At 50.8% G+C, this 16,112-nt stretch overlaps 2 protein-coding genes across 3 annotated transcripts; one reads left to right on the top strand and one right to left on the bottom strand.

The window, feature by feature from the left end:
* Positions 1-466: 466 nt before the first annotated feature.
* SNRPD2 (small nuclear ribonucleoprotein D2 polypeptide) lies at positions 467-5,905 on the bottom strand. The gene is made up of 3 exons (XM_060083754.1): positions 5,804-5,905; positions 3,946-4,125; positions 467-728 (listed from the first exon to the last, which is right to left on the bottom strand). Coding segments are annotated over exons 1-3 (357 nt in total). The 5' UTR covers positions 5,806-5,905; the 3' UTR covers positions 467-553.
* A 689-nt stretch (positions 5,906-6,594) lies between these two features.
* On the top strand, positions 6,595-15,506 carry QPCTL (glutaminyl-peptide cyclotransferase like). 2 transcript variants are annotated; one of them, XM_060084187.1, is made up of 7 exons: positions 6,595-6,843; positions 7,341-7,484; positions 8,248-8,529; positions 10,062-10,214; positions 10,315-10,414; positions 10,907-11,023; positions 13,097-15,506. In XM_060084187.1, exons 1-7 carry the CDS (start codon positions 6,634-6,636, stop codon positions 13,315-13,317), a joined length of 1,227 nt encoding a protein of 408 aa, XP_059940170.1. In that variant the 5' UTR covers positions 6,595-6,633; the 3' UTR covers positions 13,318-15,506. The 2 variants fall into 2 exon arrangements, with proteins under 2 accessions (XP_059940170.1, XP_059940172.1); XM_060084189.1 differs by having other exon boundaries at positions 12,576-13,281.
* The last annotated feature ends 606 nt before the right edge of the window (positions 15,507-16,112 follow it).

The following is a 16,112-nucleotide window of genomic DNA, read 5'->3' as shown; positions in this document are numbered from 1 at the left end:
GCTACAAATGCTGTTGGTATTGAGTACTAACTGCTTTAACTGCAGTTCTTTCTCCTGTCAGTGAGGGCAGCTTGGGGGCTCTTCTGGGCATGGCTGTGTCCCCAGCATTGCAACATAGGACTGGGCACAGAGGAGGCACTTGGGGGACTGTCTGACTGAACAAATGGAAAAATAAAAAAGACTGAAAGAAATTTTGAGTGAGACCGACTTACTGAGAGGTGGGGAGAAGGTAAAGAAAGAGAAAATGAAGAGAAGCTAGAACAAATTAAAGCACAAAAGGCAGCAAAAGCTCCCTCTGCCCAACCAATTCACTTCACAGAAGGGGAAAGTCAGGCCTGGAAGGGGCACAGACCAGGCCTCTTCACCTGCTCAGAGAGGTCCCAATCCCCGTGCTTGGCCCCATGCCTGGCTGCCCCCCTCCTGGGTCTGCCCCACTCTCTAGGCCCTGTGAACAGACAGAGGCCACTAGAAAAAACACATGACTTTATTCCCAGCACAAAGGGCAGGTCTTCGCAAAACGAGGGGGCAAGTTCTGACGGCAGGGAGGAGGCCCCTACTTGCCGGCGATAAGCGGGTTCCGCAGGACCACAATGACCGAGTCCCCGCGCAGGAACATTTTTGAGATGTAGCGGTCCTTGTTGACTGGCTTGGACTTCTTCTTGCCCTTGCCACTCTTGGGGACTTCGGTCCACATCTCCTTCACGTTCTCCAGCACCATGTTGCAGTGCCTGGTGGGCAGAGGGAGGCATCAGGAATGAGAGGGAGCCTCCTGACCCCCTCCTCTGTGCAGCACTGCCTCTTCCTCCATCAGCGTGGCCTGGGGGAAGGTGCAGGCCCGGGACCAGCATGGCCGGGGCTCCAAGGCCACCTCTGCAAGTCCTCAGCCTGAAGCTTGGGCAAAGGACTTCACTCCTCTGTGACTCAGTTTCCTCCTCTCTATAATGGAGACATTCATGGTGCCTACCTCCTAGGGCTGTTGTGAAGATTAAATGAATCAATACAGTATTATTGTTAACTACTTAGAACAGGGCCTGGCACAGGATAAAGGCAAATGAAATGGTGCTGCTTGTGCTTTTTAACTCCGAGTACTTCTGGTGGCATAAGCAAAGGTACAACTTCTCTTTGGAGAACCAGAGGTCCCTGGGGCCTGAGGCCGGTACGTGACGCCTCCACTCCAGTCCTGCTTTTTGTCCCTGTCCTCAGGGTGCTGGGTAGGCACGTGTGACGACAGTATGGATTAGCTCAGTCAACAAACGCTTGCAATGAATACAGCAATGAATAAAAGAGATAATATCCCTGCCCTCATGGGGTCTGCAGTCTAGTGAGGGGAGAACACTAAACAAGGACACCTGTAATCTACTGTCAGGTGGTAGCAAGTGCTATGAAGAAAAATTAAAGCAAGGTAAAGGGATAGGAGGATACAGGGAAATACTACCAAGCATGAGAAAGACGAGGGGGCTTCCCTGGTGGCGCAGTGGTTAAGAATCCGCCTGCCGATGCAGGGGACACGGGTTCGAGCCATGGTCCGGGAAGATCCCACATGTCGTGAAGCAACTAAGCCTGGGCGCCACAACTACTGAAGCCTCCGCGCCTAGAGCCCATGCTCCGCAACAAGAGAAGGCACTGCAGTGAGAAGCCCATGCAGCGCAACATAGAGTAGCAACGAAGACCCAACGCAGCCAAAAATAATAAATAAATAAAATAAGTAAATTTGTAAAAAAAAAAAAAGAAAGTCGAGGAAGCTCGTGACGAGCACATGAGGAAGCTCTGTGCCTTGCTGTGCAGTAACCTCCAGGAGATACTGTTGAGTGAAAAAGGCAAGGGAGGGAACAGGATGCATGGAAAGCAATCTTCTGTAGGAAAAAAGTGGGTAGGAAAAACATACATTCCACCACCTGGTTGTGCAATACTAAATCCTTGAAATACACCTAAAGACTGGTGGCAGTGGGGTGACCTACGTAGACTGGAGACAAACCAGATGGAAACCTTTCATTGGACTGTTATTACTGTTTTGGAAATCATGTGAATATATTACCAATTCAGAGAAAGTAAGTCAAAAAAAGGAAGTAGCATACCAATATGGGAACATTTCCAAGGTATATTGTTAAGTGAAAAAACCAAGGTCTAAAACGGTGTGGCATGCCATTAGTAGTGACTTAGAAATAAATAAAAAGCACCCTCCTGTATCTACATGTATGATGTTCTGTGCAAGTAATCCTCCTGGAGGAGACCTGAGAAATTAGCCATGATGGGGTCCCTGGGGAGGGCAACCGGGGCATGGAGAGGGAAGACCTGCTCTTCACTGGGTGCCTTTTGTATTTTTCAAATTTTGCATCCATCGCTCACTCAAGAAAGTAACATAATTAAGTAAATAAAGTGGTTACGAATCCTTAGCTAGCTTGCAGTGATGTCCTCAGACCACTGATCTGTGTGAAAAAACAAGATGCAACAGAGCACACGGATGATTCTATCTTAAAAACAATATTATGACAGATCAATTATGCCTCTATAAAGCTGTTAACTACCACCACAAGGGAGTCTCTGGGTGAATCAAACATGGCAGGACACATACTAGGGTGGTAGGCTGGGTGGGGAGAGGGATGAGAGGATGATATGGGGGCAGAGGAGGAAGCTAGGGGAAAAGGAAAGAGTCAACTTAAAAAAAAATCATATATATATATATATATCCACCAGCTATTGAGCACTTACCATACAGGAACTCACCAGGCCCCTTTAAGCACTTTCTAAGCATTAACCCGTCAATCCTCCCTGCATCTCACCCCCAGGAGGTAATCACTGACTGGCTTACTAGTTCTCTCCAGCTTCTAGAGCAGGAAACTGAGCATAGTGGGATGAAGTGACTCACCCAAGGTCACAGAATCTGGAAGTGGCAGAGCCTGTGTTCGAATCCAGACCTATCTGCCTCCTATACCCGGCACTTCCTGTTGTTCTCATTCTCATTTTACTCAAGGGGAAACTAAGGCTGAGTGAAAGACTTGTTCATGGTCACATAAAAGCTAGTGGCAAAAGCAGTCCAGGAGTAAGTTTCATCACACCACTGTGAGGAAAGCACTTCCCAAATGCTAACTAAAGGCTGCAGGTCATATGTTTACTGAGCATTTATTATGTGTTAGGTACTGAGCCACGTGCTCTTCATACATAGTATCATTTAAGCCTCCCAACTGTTCTGAGGGGTATTATTATGATGCATATTTCACAGATAAGGAAACTGAGGCCCAGAGAAGAAAAATCATTTGCTGCTCCCTATGGCTGAAACACTCAGACCCTCGCTTGCACCTTCATTTTATTCTTATCTGTCCACCGCTGCCTCTTCCTTTGAGGCCTCCCATATTATCTACCTAAGACAGCACCCCCTTCCCGGTACTTCAAACTCTTACCTGGCTTTACTTTTCTGCATAGAATTTATCATCACTTGTCTTTATGACATCATTTATGTGTTTGCTGTCAGCTTCCCTGCCTACAGCATAAGCTCCCTGAGTATAGGAACCATGTTTGTTTCCATCATTGCTGTATCTCTGGAGCCTAAAACAGTACCTGACCCAGGTGGACGCTCTCATTATGCAATAACTGCAAAAAAACTGATTAAGAGCTGTGTGCCAAATGCTCGACTTCTAATGACTTACTACGCTTCACATATATTAAGTGATTGAATCTTTGCAACCACCATGATTGCTGCCACTGTACGGACGAGATAAAGTCACTTGCCAAAGGTCACATGGCTGTTAAGAGGCAGAGCTGGGACACGAATCCAGGAAGACTGGCTCCCAAGTACATGACCATAACCACTGTGCTTCACAGCTGGAGGGACAACGACAGACCACCACATCTTGAGGTCCTGAGATGCTTCTGCCCTGGGCTTCGGACTGGAGCTGGGACTGCTTCTCCAGGCCTGGAAAGAACACCTCCCCAGACCCAGGCGCTTACCTGTCGAAGGCCTTCACACGGCCCAGGAGCTTCTTGTTGTTGCGGCAGTTGATAAGCACTTGGGTGTTGTTCTTGACCGACTGGGTGAGCACGGAGAGTGGCCCTGTGTTAAACTCCTCCTCCTCCCGTTTCTGCAGCTCCTCCGGGGTCATCTCACTCTTGGGCTTGTTGAGGAGGCTCCTAAGTGGGCAAGTATGGAACCCATAGGTGAGAGGGCCCAGAGCCGGAGCCTGGGTGGTCATGGCCTCTGGCTCGGTGTCTCCCTCACATACCCACCCTCCTGCTCGGTCCTCTCTCAGCATCACCACTTGGATGCTTAATAGACATTTCCACCCTTCACGTCCTAGGCTGAACTCCAGATCCCCCAATACCCCCAACTTCTACTATACTATCCACAGCCTTCCTCATCTCCATCAATGGCAACTCCATTCTTCTAGTTCTTTAAGCAAAAAGTCTTAATGTCAACTTGACTCTTCTTTTCTTCTCCCACGTCCTATATTCAATCTGTCAGCAAATCCTGTCATCTGCCGCTAAAATATATCGGAATCTGTCCATTTCTTACCATGGCTTAAACCTCCATCATCTCTCTCCTACTGGTCTCGCTGCCTCCAACCACGCTCCCCAACAGTTTGCTCTCCACAAAGCAGTCTCGGGGATGGTGCCAAGACTCAAGTCATATATCACCTCACTCTTCAAAACCCTCTCATGGGCTTTCCCTGGTGGCGCAGTGGTTAAGAATTGCCTGCCAACGCAGGGGACACGGGTTCGAGCCCTGGTCTGGGAAGATCCCACATGCAGTGGAACTAAGCCCGTGCGCCACAACTACTGAGCCTGAGCTCTAGAGCCCACGAGCCACAACTACTGAAGCTCGCGCGCCTAGAGCCCGTGCTCCGCAACAAGAGAAGCCACCGCAATGAGAAGCCCACACACCACAACGGAGAGCAGCCCTCGCTCGCCACAACTAGAGAAAAACCCGCGCGCAACAACGAAGACCCAACGCAGCCAAAAATAAATAAATAAATAAAAATAAATTTATATTAAAAAAATAGGTATTAGGCAAACTTTCTTCTTGGGTCCCTGCATTTGCTTTTCCCTCTGCCTGGATACCTCCCCAGATATCTCTGTGGTTCACCCTCTCACTTTCTTCAGGTTTTTGCTCAAGTGTTGCCTCCTTTATGTGTCCTGTCTCTCAAAAGTGGCGTTCCACATTGTTTCACCCTGCTCTACCGTTTCTTTATTCATAGTCCCGGTCACCTAACACACCACATACTTTACCTGTTTATTACCATTACGTTTACTGCCTGCCTCTTCCCATCCCATAAGATGCAGAAGGGGATTTTCTTCCTTGGGGGAGTGGGGTAATTTACTGATAGAGCCTATGTGTCTAAAGCAGCCTGATATAGGAGCACTCAATAAATAATTGTTGAATGAATACGTAAGGAAAATCATTCCCGTAACTCGTTATCCGTAAAAATCGAGAATGTAGTTAGAAAGCCAACCGTCTCCAGCTCAAATTATCCGTACAAGCCCCTTATCTAACATCGTTTTTCCTACAAGTCCGTACTCCCCTCTTCCAGATTCTTTATTCGTAAAAGCGCTTCCCCTTAAAATTCATTTCAGTAAGATTCATTATTTGGGAAAGCCCAGCCCGTTATCAGATAAAGCTGTCCCTCCTCCCGAAGTGAGAATCCGTCAAAGGCCCCACGTCCGTTCTCAAACCCATCAGTAGAAAAGTACGCCACTTTACCCCTAAAATGTTTGCCTCCGCCCCCGGCTCTGCCCATCCCCTTCCACCGGTAAGTGGCCAAACTTACACCCTCAACCCCACTCCCGCCACCTAAGCCTAGCCCGGCCTCACATGTTAGCAATGGTGGTGGCCGCACTCTCGAGTCACTACCGTCTGCTCCGCGTTGCTTCAGCCTTCCTCAGAGAGCGCGACACAGAGGCGGGACTTCCGCTTCCTGCGGCCCACTTCCGTGGGCGCCTGCGCAAACCCAACCAGCGCATGGGGGCGTGGCCAGTTGCCATAGCGATTTCCACCAGCCCTTCGCAGCTGTGGGATAAAAGCTTCACATGGTGATTCCAGGCCATTCAGGACAGTACGGGGCGGATGTTCACGACAGTGGAGAGGAAAAGAAAGCGGGGCTGATTCAAACCATTTTGAATCAACCGCACAGGTTGAAGGAAGGAAAGGACAAGCTATTTCCACATGCCCGCCCGCCCTGCCTTTGGGGGAGCGGCCTCCGCGAAGCCAATCCGCTCCTCGCTTCCGGGATGGACACCTCCCCTTTTCCTTCGGGGACCGTTCAAGTGTCTATTGATCTTTTGACTAGGGGTAACCAATCCTTTGCCTACATCCGGGAGGGGCGTGGACCTGCGCCCGGCAGGTCGAATGTTTTCCATGATCAAACGCTTCATATTGGCTTCCCCTCCTCCGCTGAGGCGGTACCTACCTCTTTCGCGCTCCCTTTTGGGTTGTGCAACCCTCAGGGGAACCAACCCCCAAAGCTCCGGGGAGACAGGGAGGCGTGTCCTCAGAACGAAAGTCCCATTGGCTTTACTGCCCGCGGAAGTGTGGGATGGTGCAGCCGCTCTTGTTGCTCATTGGTCCGATGATTCCACGGGGTGGGACTTGGCTGGGCCTAAACTCTATCCGCTGTCCCAGACCGGTTTCAGGGCAAAGCTGCCATGCGTTCCGGGGGCCGCGGGCGGCCCCGGCTACGGCTCGGGGAACGCGGCCTTTTGGAGCCACCCTCACCGCCCAAGCGCCGCCTGCTACCTCGGGCGCAGCTGTTGCCTCTGCTGCTGCTGGCGCTGGCGGTGGCCTCGGTGTTATACACCAGTTGGAGCGGCTGGCACCGCCAGACTGAGGAGCTGCCGCTAGGCCGGGAGCTGCGGGTGAGGCCGGGAGGGGACGCGGGCACTGCGGGAGCCCTGATTCCCCGCATCCCCTTCTCCGAGGTTTCAGGTTGACGTGACTTTATCTTTATCGTATTGCCCTAGCCGCAGGTGCCGCCGTCTCCGTCTTTAGAGCGCATGCCTCTTTCCAACGGAATAAGGCTTCGGGCTTGTTCTGTAATAGCGGTTACCCCGTAAGAGGAAGGGTCTGGAGGAGTAACACTGGGAGTTCTGGGTTCTAATCCTAAAGTCATTTATTTGGAAGAGTCCCTTACTCTAGCTGGGCCTCGATTTCCCCCATCAAGATGGGGGTGGGCTGGGCCGGATGGGCTTGGGTGTCTTTCCCGAGTCTAGGATTTATCCTAGAAACCTCCGATGCTGGAGGCTGCGATTAGGAAGAGGAACTGGGGCTTCTTAGGGACGACAGCCCCCAGGGTAGGGTTGGAATGAGTGTTGCTTTCACGCTCTGTTCTTCTCTTCCCCACCCCCTTCCCAAGGGCCCGTCGATCGGAAGTCTCCCCGAAGCCGGGGTGCGGAGGGTGGTGGGGCAACTGGACCCTCACCGTCTCTGGAACAATTACCTGCGCCCCCTGCTGGTTGTGCGGACCCCCGGCAGCCCCGGCAATCTCCAAGTCAGAAAGGTAAGGGGCCCCACCTCCAACCCCTGACCCCGCAGCCCACCAAGGAAATAGGTATTCTGCCCAAGTGGCAGAGCTAGGGCTCTGGCTGGGCGTAATCTGACTCTAGAGTCCTATCCTGCTAACCACCAGACCACTGCCCTCTTTACTGCCCCCACCAAAATCTTACTATACGCTAAGCATCAACAGCAGCCGGATAAGGTGGGCACCAATCTGACCTTCATTGTGTAGATGGGGAAACTGAGGCGCAGAATAGTTAGGCATTTTGCCCAAATCCCACAGCTAATGAATGATATACCTAGGGTTTCAACCCAAATGGGTTGGCTCCAGAGCCGGTGTGGTAACATCTCTACATTGCCTCTCAGAAAGTATTGAGAGTCATTTGAACACTGCCTGAGTTCAAATCCACATCAGCCACTTGGAGTGTGACCTTGAACTAGTTTCTTAACTTCTCTGTGCCTCAGTTTCCTCATCTGCAAAATGGAACCATTGACAGTCCCCACTCCACAGGGTTCCTAGAACAAGGGCTTGGCACAGAGTGAGTGCTATGGAAGGGTGAGCTGTGATTAGTCTTGGCATCAAGAGACAGGGTCACTTCATGCCTGGCACTTAGTAGGTACTCAGCAGAAGTGTATCAAGGGAACGATTAAACCAAAGCGAGATTTGTGAGTCAACCTGACTGCTCGGCATGGTTCAGGTCACATGGCCCTTCTTCCGACCTTCTCCCCAGTCCCCACCCACTCTCCCACCTCTCTCTTGCTACTAGTTCCTGGAGGCCACACTGCGGACCCTGACGGCAGGCTGGCATGTAGAACTGGACCCCTTCACAGCCTCGACCCCCCTGGGGCCACTGCACTTCAGCAACGTGGTGGCCACGCTGGACCCAAGGGCTGCCCGTCACCTCACCCTTGCCTGCCATTACGACTCGAAGCTCTTCTCATCTGGGTCAGCCCCCTTTGTGGGGGCCACGGATTCGGCTGTGCCTTGCGCCCTCCTACTGGAGCTGGCCCGGGCCCTGGACCTGGAGCTGGCTAGAGCCAAGGAGCAGGTGAGGAGCCAGGGTAGGGTGGGGGTGGGTGGGTGGGGACTGCCTCTACCTTGGCCCATACCAACACCATCCCGTGCTTGGTCTTGTCTTCCCCCACTCCACAACACAGCCACAGGGTCTCTCCATTTCCTGAATGTCAGATCCTGTCCCTTCTCTCCCACAGCTCTCACCTTGTTCCACAAGTAAGCCAGAGCCCTTCTCTTAGCCCATGAGGTGTGCCCTCTCACCTCTCTGGTCTCCCCTACCACCTCTCACCCCTCGCTCACTCCACTCTAGCCTCCCACCTCCTCCGTGTACCTCAAGCCACACAATTCACTCCCACCCCAGGCATTTGCACTTGCTCTTTGCTCTGCCTAGAATGTGATTTTCTCAGATATATTCCTGGCTGGCTGCCACCCTTCATTCAGATGTCCACTTTGATGTCACCTCCTCAAAGAGACCTTCCCAGCCACCCTAAAATAGCTCCGTCACTCTCCCATGCCTCATGGGGCTTTATGTTGATTTGTTTATGTCTCCCCAACTAGAATAAGCTCCAGATAGCCAGGCCCTTGGCTGTGTTTATTTCCTGCTGTATCCTCTGGGCTGAGAATATTGCCTGGCATAAAGTAGGATGTCAATAAAAATGTATGGAGGGACTTCCCTGGTGGTCCAGTGGTTAGGACTCTGCGCTTCCAATGCAGGGGCATGGGTTCGATCCCTGGTCGGGGAGCTAAGAGCCCACATGCTAAAACAACAACAACAAAAAGATAAAAACATCAACCCTGTGGGAAAAAAATTTTTTTTAAATGTATGGAATGAATGAACAGAAACACAGATCTCCTCACGCTCCTCCCCTGCTCAGATCCCTTCCATGGCTCAAACGCCAGTGCCCCTGTAACAAAGCCCAAGCTCCCTGGCCCTTGCTGACCCCTTGGGCCTCTACTCAAACCTCTTTGGCCCCTTCTTTGGCCCCAGTCCTGATTCATGTTTCTTCCTCACCGGAGAACACTCTTCCCTCTGCTCCGTTTTGCCAGGCCAGCTCCTACTCAGCCTCAGTGCAAACATCCCTTTCCAACAGACCTGGCATGTTCCCTAGGCCAGATCAGGACGCTGTTGTTCTTGGAAGCATTTGCCCGACTGCATTTCATCGTTTGTATAATTATTTATTTGTGGGTCCATCCCTTTTGCTACATGAACTTGAGGAATAACAATTACAATCAGAGCTAACCCTTGTTTAGTTACTGTGTGCCAGGCGCTGTCCTAGGACCTGGGTTCAAATCCTACCCTATGATGAGGACTGGTATTAACCCCATTTCTACATAAGGAAGCCGGTGCTTTGAGAACTTAGTAACTTACCCACGACTGCTTGGCTACTGAGCAGCCCAGCCAGGGTTTGAACGCAGGCAGTCTGGCTCCAAGTCTGTACTCTTGGCCACCGTGCTCTTCGAGTGAGACTTAGTTTGCCCTCATCAGCTGTGCAAGCAGGCAGGAAATGTGTGTGCACTGAGGCTGAGGGCTGGCACTGCGCTGGCCCTGACCACTGGCCCTCACAGGCAGCCCCAGTGACCTTGCAGCTGCTCTTCTTGGACGGTGAAGAGGCACTGAAGGAGTGGGGACCCAAGGACTCGCTTTACGGCTCCCGGCACCTGGCCCAGCTCATGGAGTCTGCACTCCATGGCCCCGGCTTCACCAGGATCCAGGCTATTGTAAGACCAGGCCCCACTGAGTTCCGGTGTGGTGGGGAGCGGGTGACACGAGGCTGGCAGCATCCCGCCTGGCCTCTCCAGTCCTGGCCTCTCTCCCTAGGATCTCTTTATGCTTCTTGATCTCCTGGGAGCCCCCAACCCGACCTTCTACAGTCACTTTCCTCGCACGGCCCGCTGGTTCCATCGGCTGAGGAGTATTGGTAAGGAGGCAGGCACCCACCTGGGAGGCTGGAGGGAGGCCAGGCACCTGTCCTCTAAGGGGTCATCCAGCCTTCCCTCTACCTCCCTAGTCTCTCTCTAAAGCACTAGGGCAGAAACACAAAAAGACCCCCCAGCAGTCAAATGAAGTGATTACAAACGGGGGCTCTGGGGTCAGATAGCCCCGGGTTCAAATTCTGGCTCTCTTTCTTACCAGCTGTGTGAGCTTGGGCAAGTGGCTTCCTCTCTCTGAGCCTCAACTTCCTATCTGTAAAATGGGCATGATGGTTATAATAGGGGTATCTACCTCCTTAGACTCAGAGGGATTGAGACTGGGAACACAGTCGGCCTGCATAAGGGGTAACTAACATTCATCCTTGTTGGGATGACCAGTGCTTCACCCCCAGACCCCCTGCCCTCCTCTGATTTGTGAGCAGGGGAACCTTTGACCATTGAGGGGCTGACCCTTGCTCTCTAATCCCCACCGCCTCCAGAGAAGCGCCTGCACCGTCTGAACCTACTGCAGTCTCATCCTTGGGAAGTGATGTACTTCCAGCCCGGGGAGCCCCCTGGCTCTGTGGAAGACGACCACATCCCCTTCCTCCGCCGAGGTACTTGCTGTGGGGAGGAGTGGTGGGCAGGGGTCCCAGGGAGCCACAGATACGACCTGGCCGTGGCCCCTGGTGGCAAACTGCTTAACCTCTTTGTGCCTTGATTTCCTCATCTGTAAGGATGGGGTTGATAACAGCCCCCATCTCAGAGTTGTTGAGGGGATTGAATGTAAAGACCTTGGACCAGTGCCTGGCACTAGCGAGTGTTCAAGAAGTGTTAGCTATTACTGGTTGTGCCTGGGTGATTGCAGTTTCTTCTAGTTCTTGCCTCTCAAGCCCTTGGCCACCCAGCATAATCACCTGAGCTTCGAAAAATGCCCAGTCACATTTCAGGCCTACTGAACCACAATCTGGGGCCTCTACATTATTTTTACAAAACTCCCAGGTGATTCTGATGCACAGCCAGGGTTGACGACATCTGGTAGAGGGGTTCAAAACATAGGTTTTAGAATTGGATAGGTCTAGGTTCTAGGATCTGCAACTTACCATTGGTAACCTAAGGCAAATTACTGAGCCTCTCTGTGGCCCCGTTTCTTCTGGAAAAGGAAGAGATAGATACATACAAACACATACGTATGTATGTATTCTTTTTTTTTCATATGGCAGTTTTATTTTTAATTTTTTGAGGAAACTTCATATTGTTTTCCATAGTGGCTACACCAAATTTATGTTATATATTCTTAATCACAGGGTTGGGAGGATTAGATGAGATTAGATATATAAAATGCCTTCTTAAACGGTGCTTGGCATATACAGTAAGTGCTAAAAACTGCTTTTAAATTTTTTATTCTATAATTTACTCACTCAACAAATATGCATTTGTTACAATGCCTTTATTGATTCATTCACTGAATACTTCCCAAGGCAGGTACTGAGCTAGCTGTCAGGGATATGGTGACGGGCCATAATCCACCTGGCTCCTGTCTAGCAGGGGGACAGATATTTACCAAATCTGGACAAACAAAGAGAGAAACACTCTGAGGACAGGAACCCAATGCAGTGCAATGGTTAGGAGCACACACTCTGGAGACATGTGGCCTGGGTTCAGATTCTGACTGTGCTCTTTACCAGAGGCGAGACCTTAGGCAAATCACTCTGCCTGCCTCTGTGCCTCAGTGTCCACATCTGTAAAACAGGAGTATTATAGTACACCTTACATGATTATTGTAAGGATAAAATTGTGTGTGTTTATGGCCTTAGACTCGGGCCTGGAATAGAACATAAACGTTAACTATCAGTAAAGAAGAGAAAAAGAGCCTAATAATGTATACCCGGCGAGGAAGGTCAAAGACCTCATTCCCTTCTTCTGTCTTTCCACAATCCGTTAAGTTTTGAGTTTTTCTAATTTGCATTATGGAAAAAATATACTGGATGTATTTTTAAAATGAACATGTACCTTCACACGCTGAAAATCATTGTTCAGAATTCTTCAAGTGCCACAACAGAGTATCTTCTGCTCGGGGGGACAAGGCAAGGTTCCCCAGACGTGGGCCTGGGCTCCTGGGTCAGTTGGGGGCCACACACAAGCCTGAGCCTCCTCTCTGTCCTGCAGGGGTCCCTGTGCTCCACCTCATCTCCACACCCTTCCCCTCTGTCTGGCACACGTCCGATGACTCTGAGGCCAACCTGCACCCACCCACGGTACACAACCTGAGCCGCATCCTGGCTGTGTTCCTGGCTGAATACCTGGGGCTCTAGCCTGCCTGGCAGACTCTGAGGGAGAAGCACCCAGCAGCAGCTGTGACGAGGGCACCTGGAGCCAAGGAGCTCAGGCCAGGCCTGCCTGCGGTGTGCGGACTTGTCCTTTTTTAACACCTTTGGCTCTGCTTGTGCTCTGACTGGAAGACCCTCTTTCTTTATCTCAAGCTGCCACTCTTCAAAGACATGGAAGAGACAGACCACTGTGGTGTGAGAGCCAAAGGAATAAGAGCTTGGCCGCTGCCCTGAGGGAAACACTTGGGCTGCAGGTCTGCAGGGGCCAAATGCCGTTCTCCATTTTAGTCAGCAAATGGCATGTGGACCAGCAATACCCCTGACCAAATGAATTCTCTGTGGCTTATGTTTTTGTGGCAGTTCCTTCTCCAGAATGGCAGCCTTGCTACCGCATCAGTCCAAACCCAACTCCCACATGGATGTGCTGTGGGGAGCCCACAGAAGATGTGCTCGTAAGCAGGGAACAGAGGAGATGGAAGCCAATACTTGGGAACTCCAGATTCTGCCAGATCCAATGGCCAATAAACCAGTGTTTCTGCAAAATCTATCCTGTAGAACTAGCATACATAGGTGTTGCATGAAAAGGGGGACCGAAGTGGGGTGAGACAACATTAAATGAGTTTCTTCGTTTGCGCAATGTGAATTTTCAAGAAAGAGAATGCAGTGTTCCTCAAAGTATTTCACCACGGAACCCCTTTATTGGGAAGCACCTCACAGAACCATGGTACCTCAGAAGATACTTCGGGAAACACTGGGTTTTGATAGTTTGAGTGTACTTATGGTAGAAATGGGTCAGACAGATCTAGACTCACTGTAAACTAGTTACACCAAACCATCCTTTCCCTTTGGGCTGTGGGTACAGGAGTGGGAGATGGTGTAACTGCAAACTCTAGTGATGACCCAAGAAATTATTTTCCAGCCCTAACTTTCAGACTTAACTGGGGTGCTTATTTAAAAATGCGGGGAATTCCCTGGCGGTCCAGTGGTTAGGCCTCGGCACTCTCACTGCCAGAGCCCGGGTTCAACCCCTGGTCAGGGAACTAAGACCCCGCAAGCTGCGCAGTGAGGCAAATAAATAAATAAATAAATAAATAAATAAATAAAATGCAGACTCCCAGGTCCCACCTACTGAATCAACTTCAGGGAGGGGCTGGGACTCTAACAAGCACCTGAGGAAGTCTCATGATCAGCAAACTTTGGGACATGCTGTCCTTAAGGATACAAGTTTGGTTCATTCACAGCTCCTTAGCAAACCTAAAGGGCACCTAGACAGGAAGTCCCGTGTTGGGCTCTGTACCTGCTGATTTCTTGACTTCAATGGAGACCTGGTAGGACACAGGGATGCCAGGCCAGGAGGCAGGGTTAAAGAGTGAAGGTAGGGGGCCTCCCTGGTGGCGCAGTGGTTGGGAGTCCGCCTGCCGATGCAGGGGACGCGGGTTCGTGCCCCGATCCCGGAGGATCCCACGTGCCGCGGGGCGGCTGGGCCCGCGAGCCATGGTCGCGGGGCCTGTGTGTCCGGAGCCTGTGCTCCGCAACGGGAGAGGCCACAGCGGTGAGAGGCCCGCGTACAGCAAAAAAAAAAAAAAAAAAAAAAAGAGTGAAGGTGAACGTCAGCCTCGCAAGCCAACTCAAGGCTGGCGAGGACTCGAGAGAACTCACGGGCTGAGGGACAATTTCGGTTCTCATTTTGCAAATGAGGTGGCCAGGGCTGAGAATTACGAACCAGTTATTGACAGAGCCCAGATTCTCACCCACAGCTGTGCTCCTATCCCCATGTCCTACCTCCCTTCCAAAAATCACCTGTGCCGGACCAACAGATTGTTGGTCAAAAGTAGCTCCTCCTGAGGCTTTTAACTCGCTGCAAGTCTGAGTGAGGTTTGGGGGGTGGGGACTAACAGCCTCTTAGAGGTGGAATTGGCAGAAGTTGCCTTCAGAAAGGAAATTGACAGATATCAACAGCTAGGGGGGCAGGAGGGTCTCAAATCACAAAGTTAGTTCTTGTTTGTTCATTTCTTGTGTGGCAGGCATGGTGCCAAACACTTAAAAGTGCAGCAGGTCCCCTTAGCCTCACAGCCATCCCAGAAGTAGGTGAGACCATCACCTCCATGTTAGGGGAAGCAGTGTGTTCAGTGACGTCCTTGGCCCCTTGCCTCCCTGCAGGTCATCTTGCTGAGTGTACTACACGCCAGGTTCTGGGCAAGGGGCCTGGGCACATTTTCCACTTGAATCCAGGGTAAGGATCATGAGCCCCATTTTACAGATGAGGCTGCTGATGCTTGGCAAGGTGATGTTTCCCCCAGCTCCCATCTGTCCCCGAAACTTAGGCTCCCCCAGCTTCACACTATGAAGAGGCCATGAGGTGTCTTTGGTGAGCACAACTGTTGAACATTCCAGATGCAACAGCTCTCATGTCAGTCTTTTGAGGAACTGTCAGTATTCTCATTCTTCAAATTAAGAAACTGAGCTTCAGAGAAATCAATTGCTGAAGATCACAGCTGGACACTTTCACTGCATGTGTCTAGGTATTCATTTCTTTTTATTTATCCTGCCTATGACTCACTGGGCATACCGGTCTTTTTACCAGTCTGGAATTTGCAATTATCGTGTCCTTAAATATCATTGCACCACTCTCTGATTCTAGAACGTCAGTTAAATGTGTTAGACTTCCTCACTCTATCCTCCATAACCTTCCTTCCTGTTTTCTTTCTTTTTTTGGTCTCTGTGCTACTTCAGACCTAGCTTTAGTTCAATAAATCTTTTTTTTAATTAATTTATTTGATTTATTTTATTTTTGGCTGCGTTGGGTCTTCGTTACTGCGTGCGGGCTTTCTCTAGTTGCAGCAAGTGAGGGCTACTCTTCATTGCGGTGCGCAGGCTTCTCATTGCGGTGGCTTCTCTCATGGCAGAGCATGGGCTCTAGGCACGCAGGCTTCAGTAGTTGTGGCACGCGGGCTCTAGAGCGCAGGCTCAGTAGCTGGCACAGGCTTAGTTGCTCCGCGGCATGTGGGATCTTCCCAGATCAGGGCTTGAACCCATGTCCCCTGCATTGGCAGGCAAAGGATTCTTAACCACTGCACCACCAGGAAAGTCCCTCCCTCAGCATTTAAAACATCTTCTCTGCAGTGTTCTGGGTCAGCCTTACCTGAGCTTGTAGTTCGGTGGGATCCCACCTCCTATTAGATTCACCTTGGACAGGCTTTGACCTTGGTTTCTGCCTGCTTGTCCCAATAAGGCTACAAATAGGAAATCCAAGTTTGTTCACATCAGCAAATACCCTCAGAGCAAAAGTGGCTTCAGGGCCCCATGGGCCTTTCCCTTAAATTTTTGGCTTAGTATATCCTTAACTGTATTTTATTGGATATTTGACGCTTTTCAG

This window comes from Mesoplodon densirostris, chromosome 19 (assembly GCF_025265405.1).
Source record: "Mesoplodon densirostris isolate mMesDen1 chromosome 19, mMesDen1 primary haplotype, whole genome shotgun sequence".
NCBI classification, from domain to species: domain Eukaryota; kingdom Metazoa; phylum Chordata; class Mammalia; order Artiodactyla; family Ziphiidae; genus Mesoplodon; species Mesoplodon densirostris.
The sequence above is the reverse complement of the archived record's forward strand: the minus strand, read 5'-3'. Positions and strand labels throughout refer to the sequence as shown.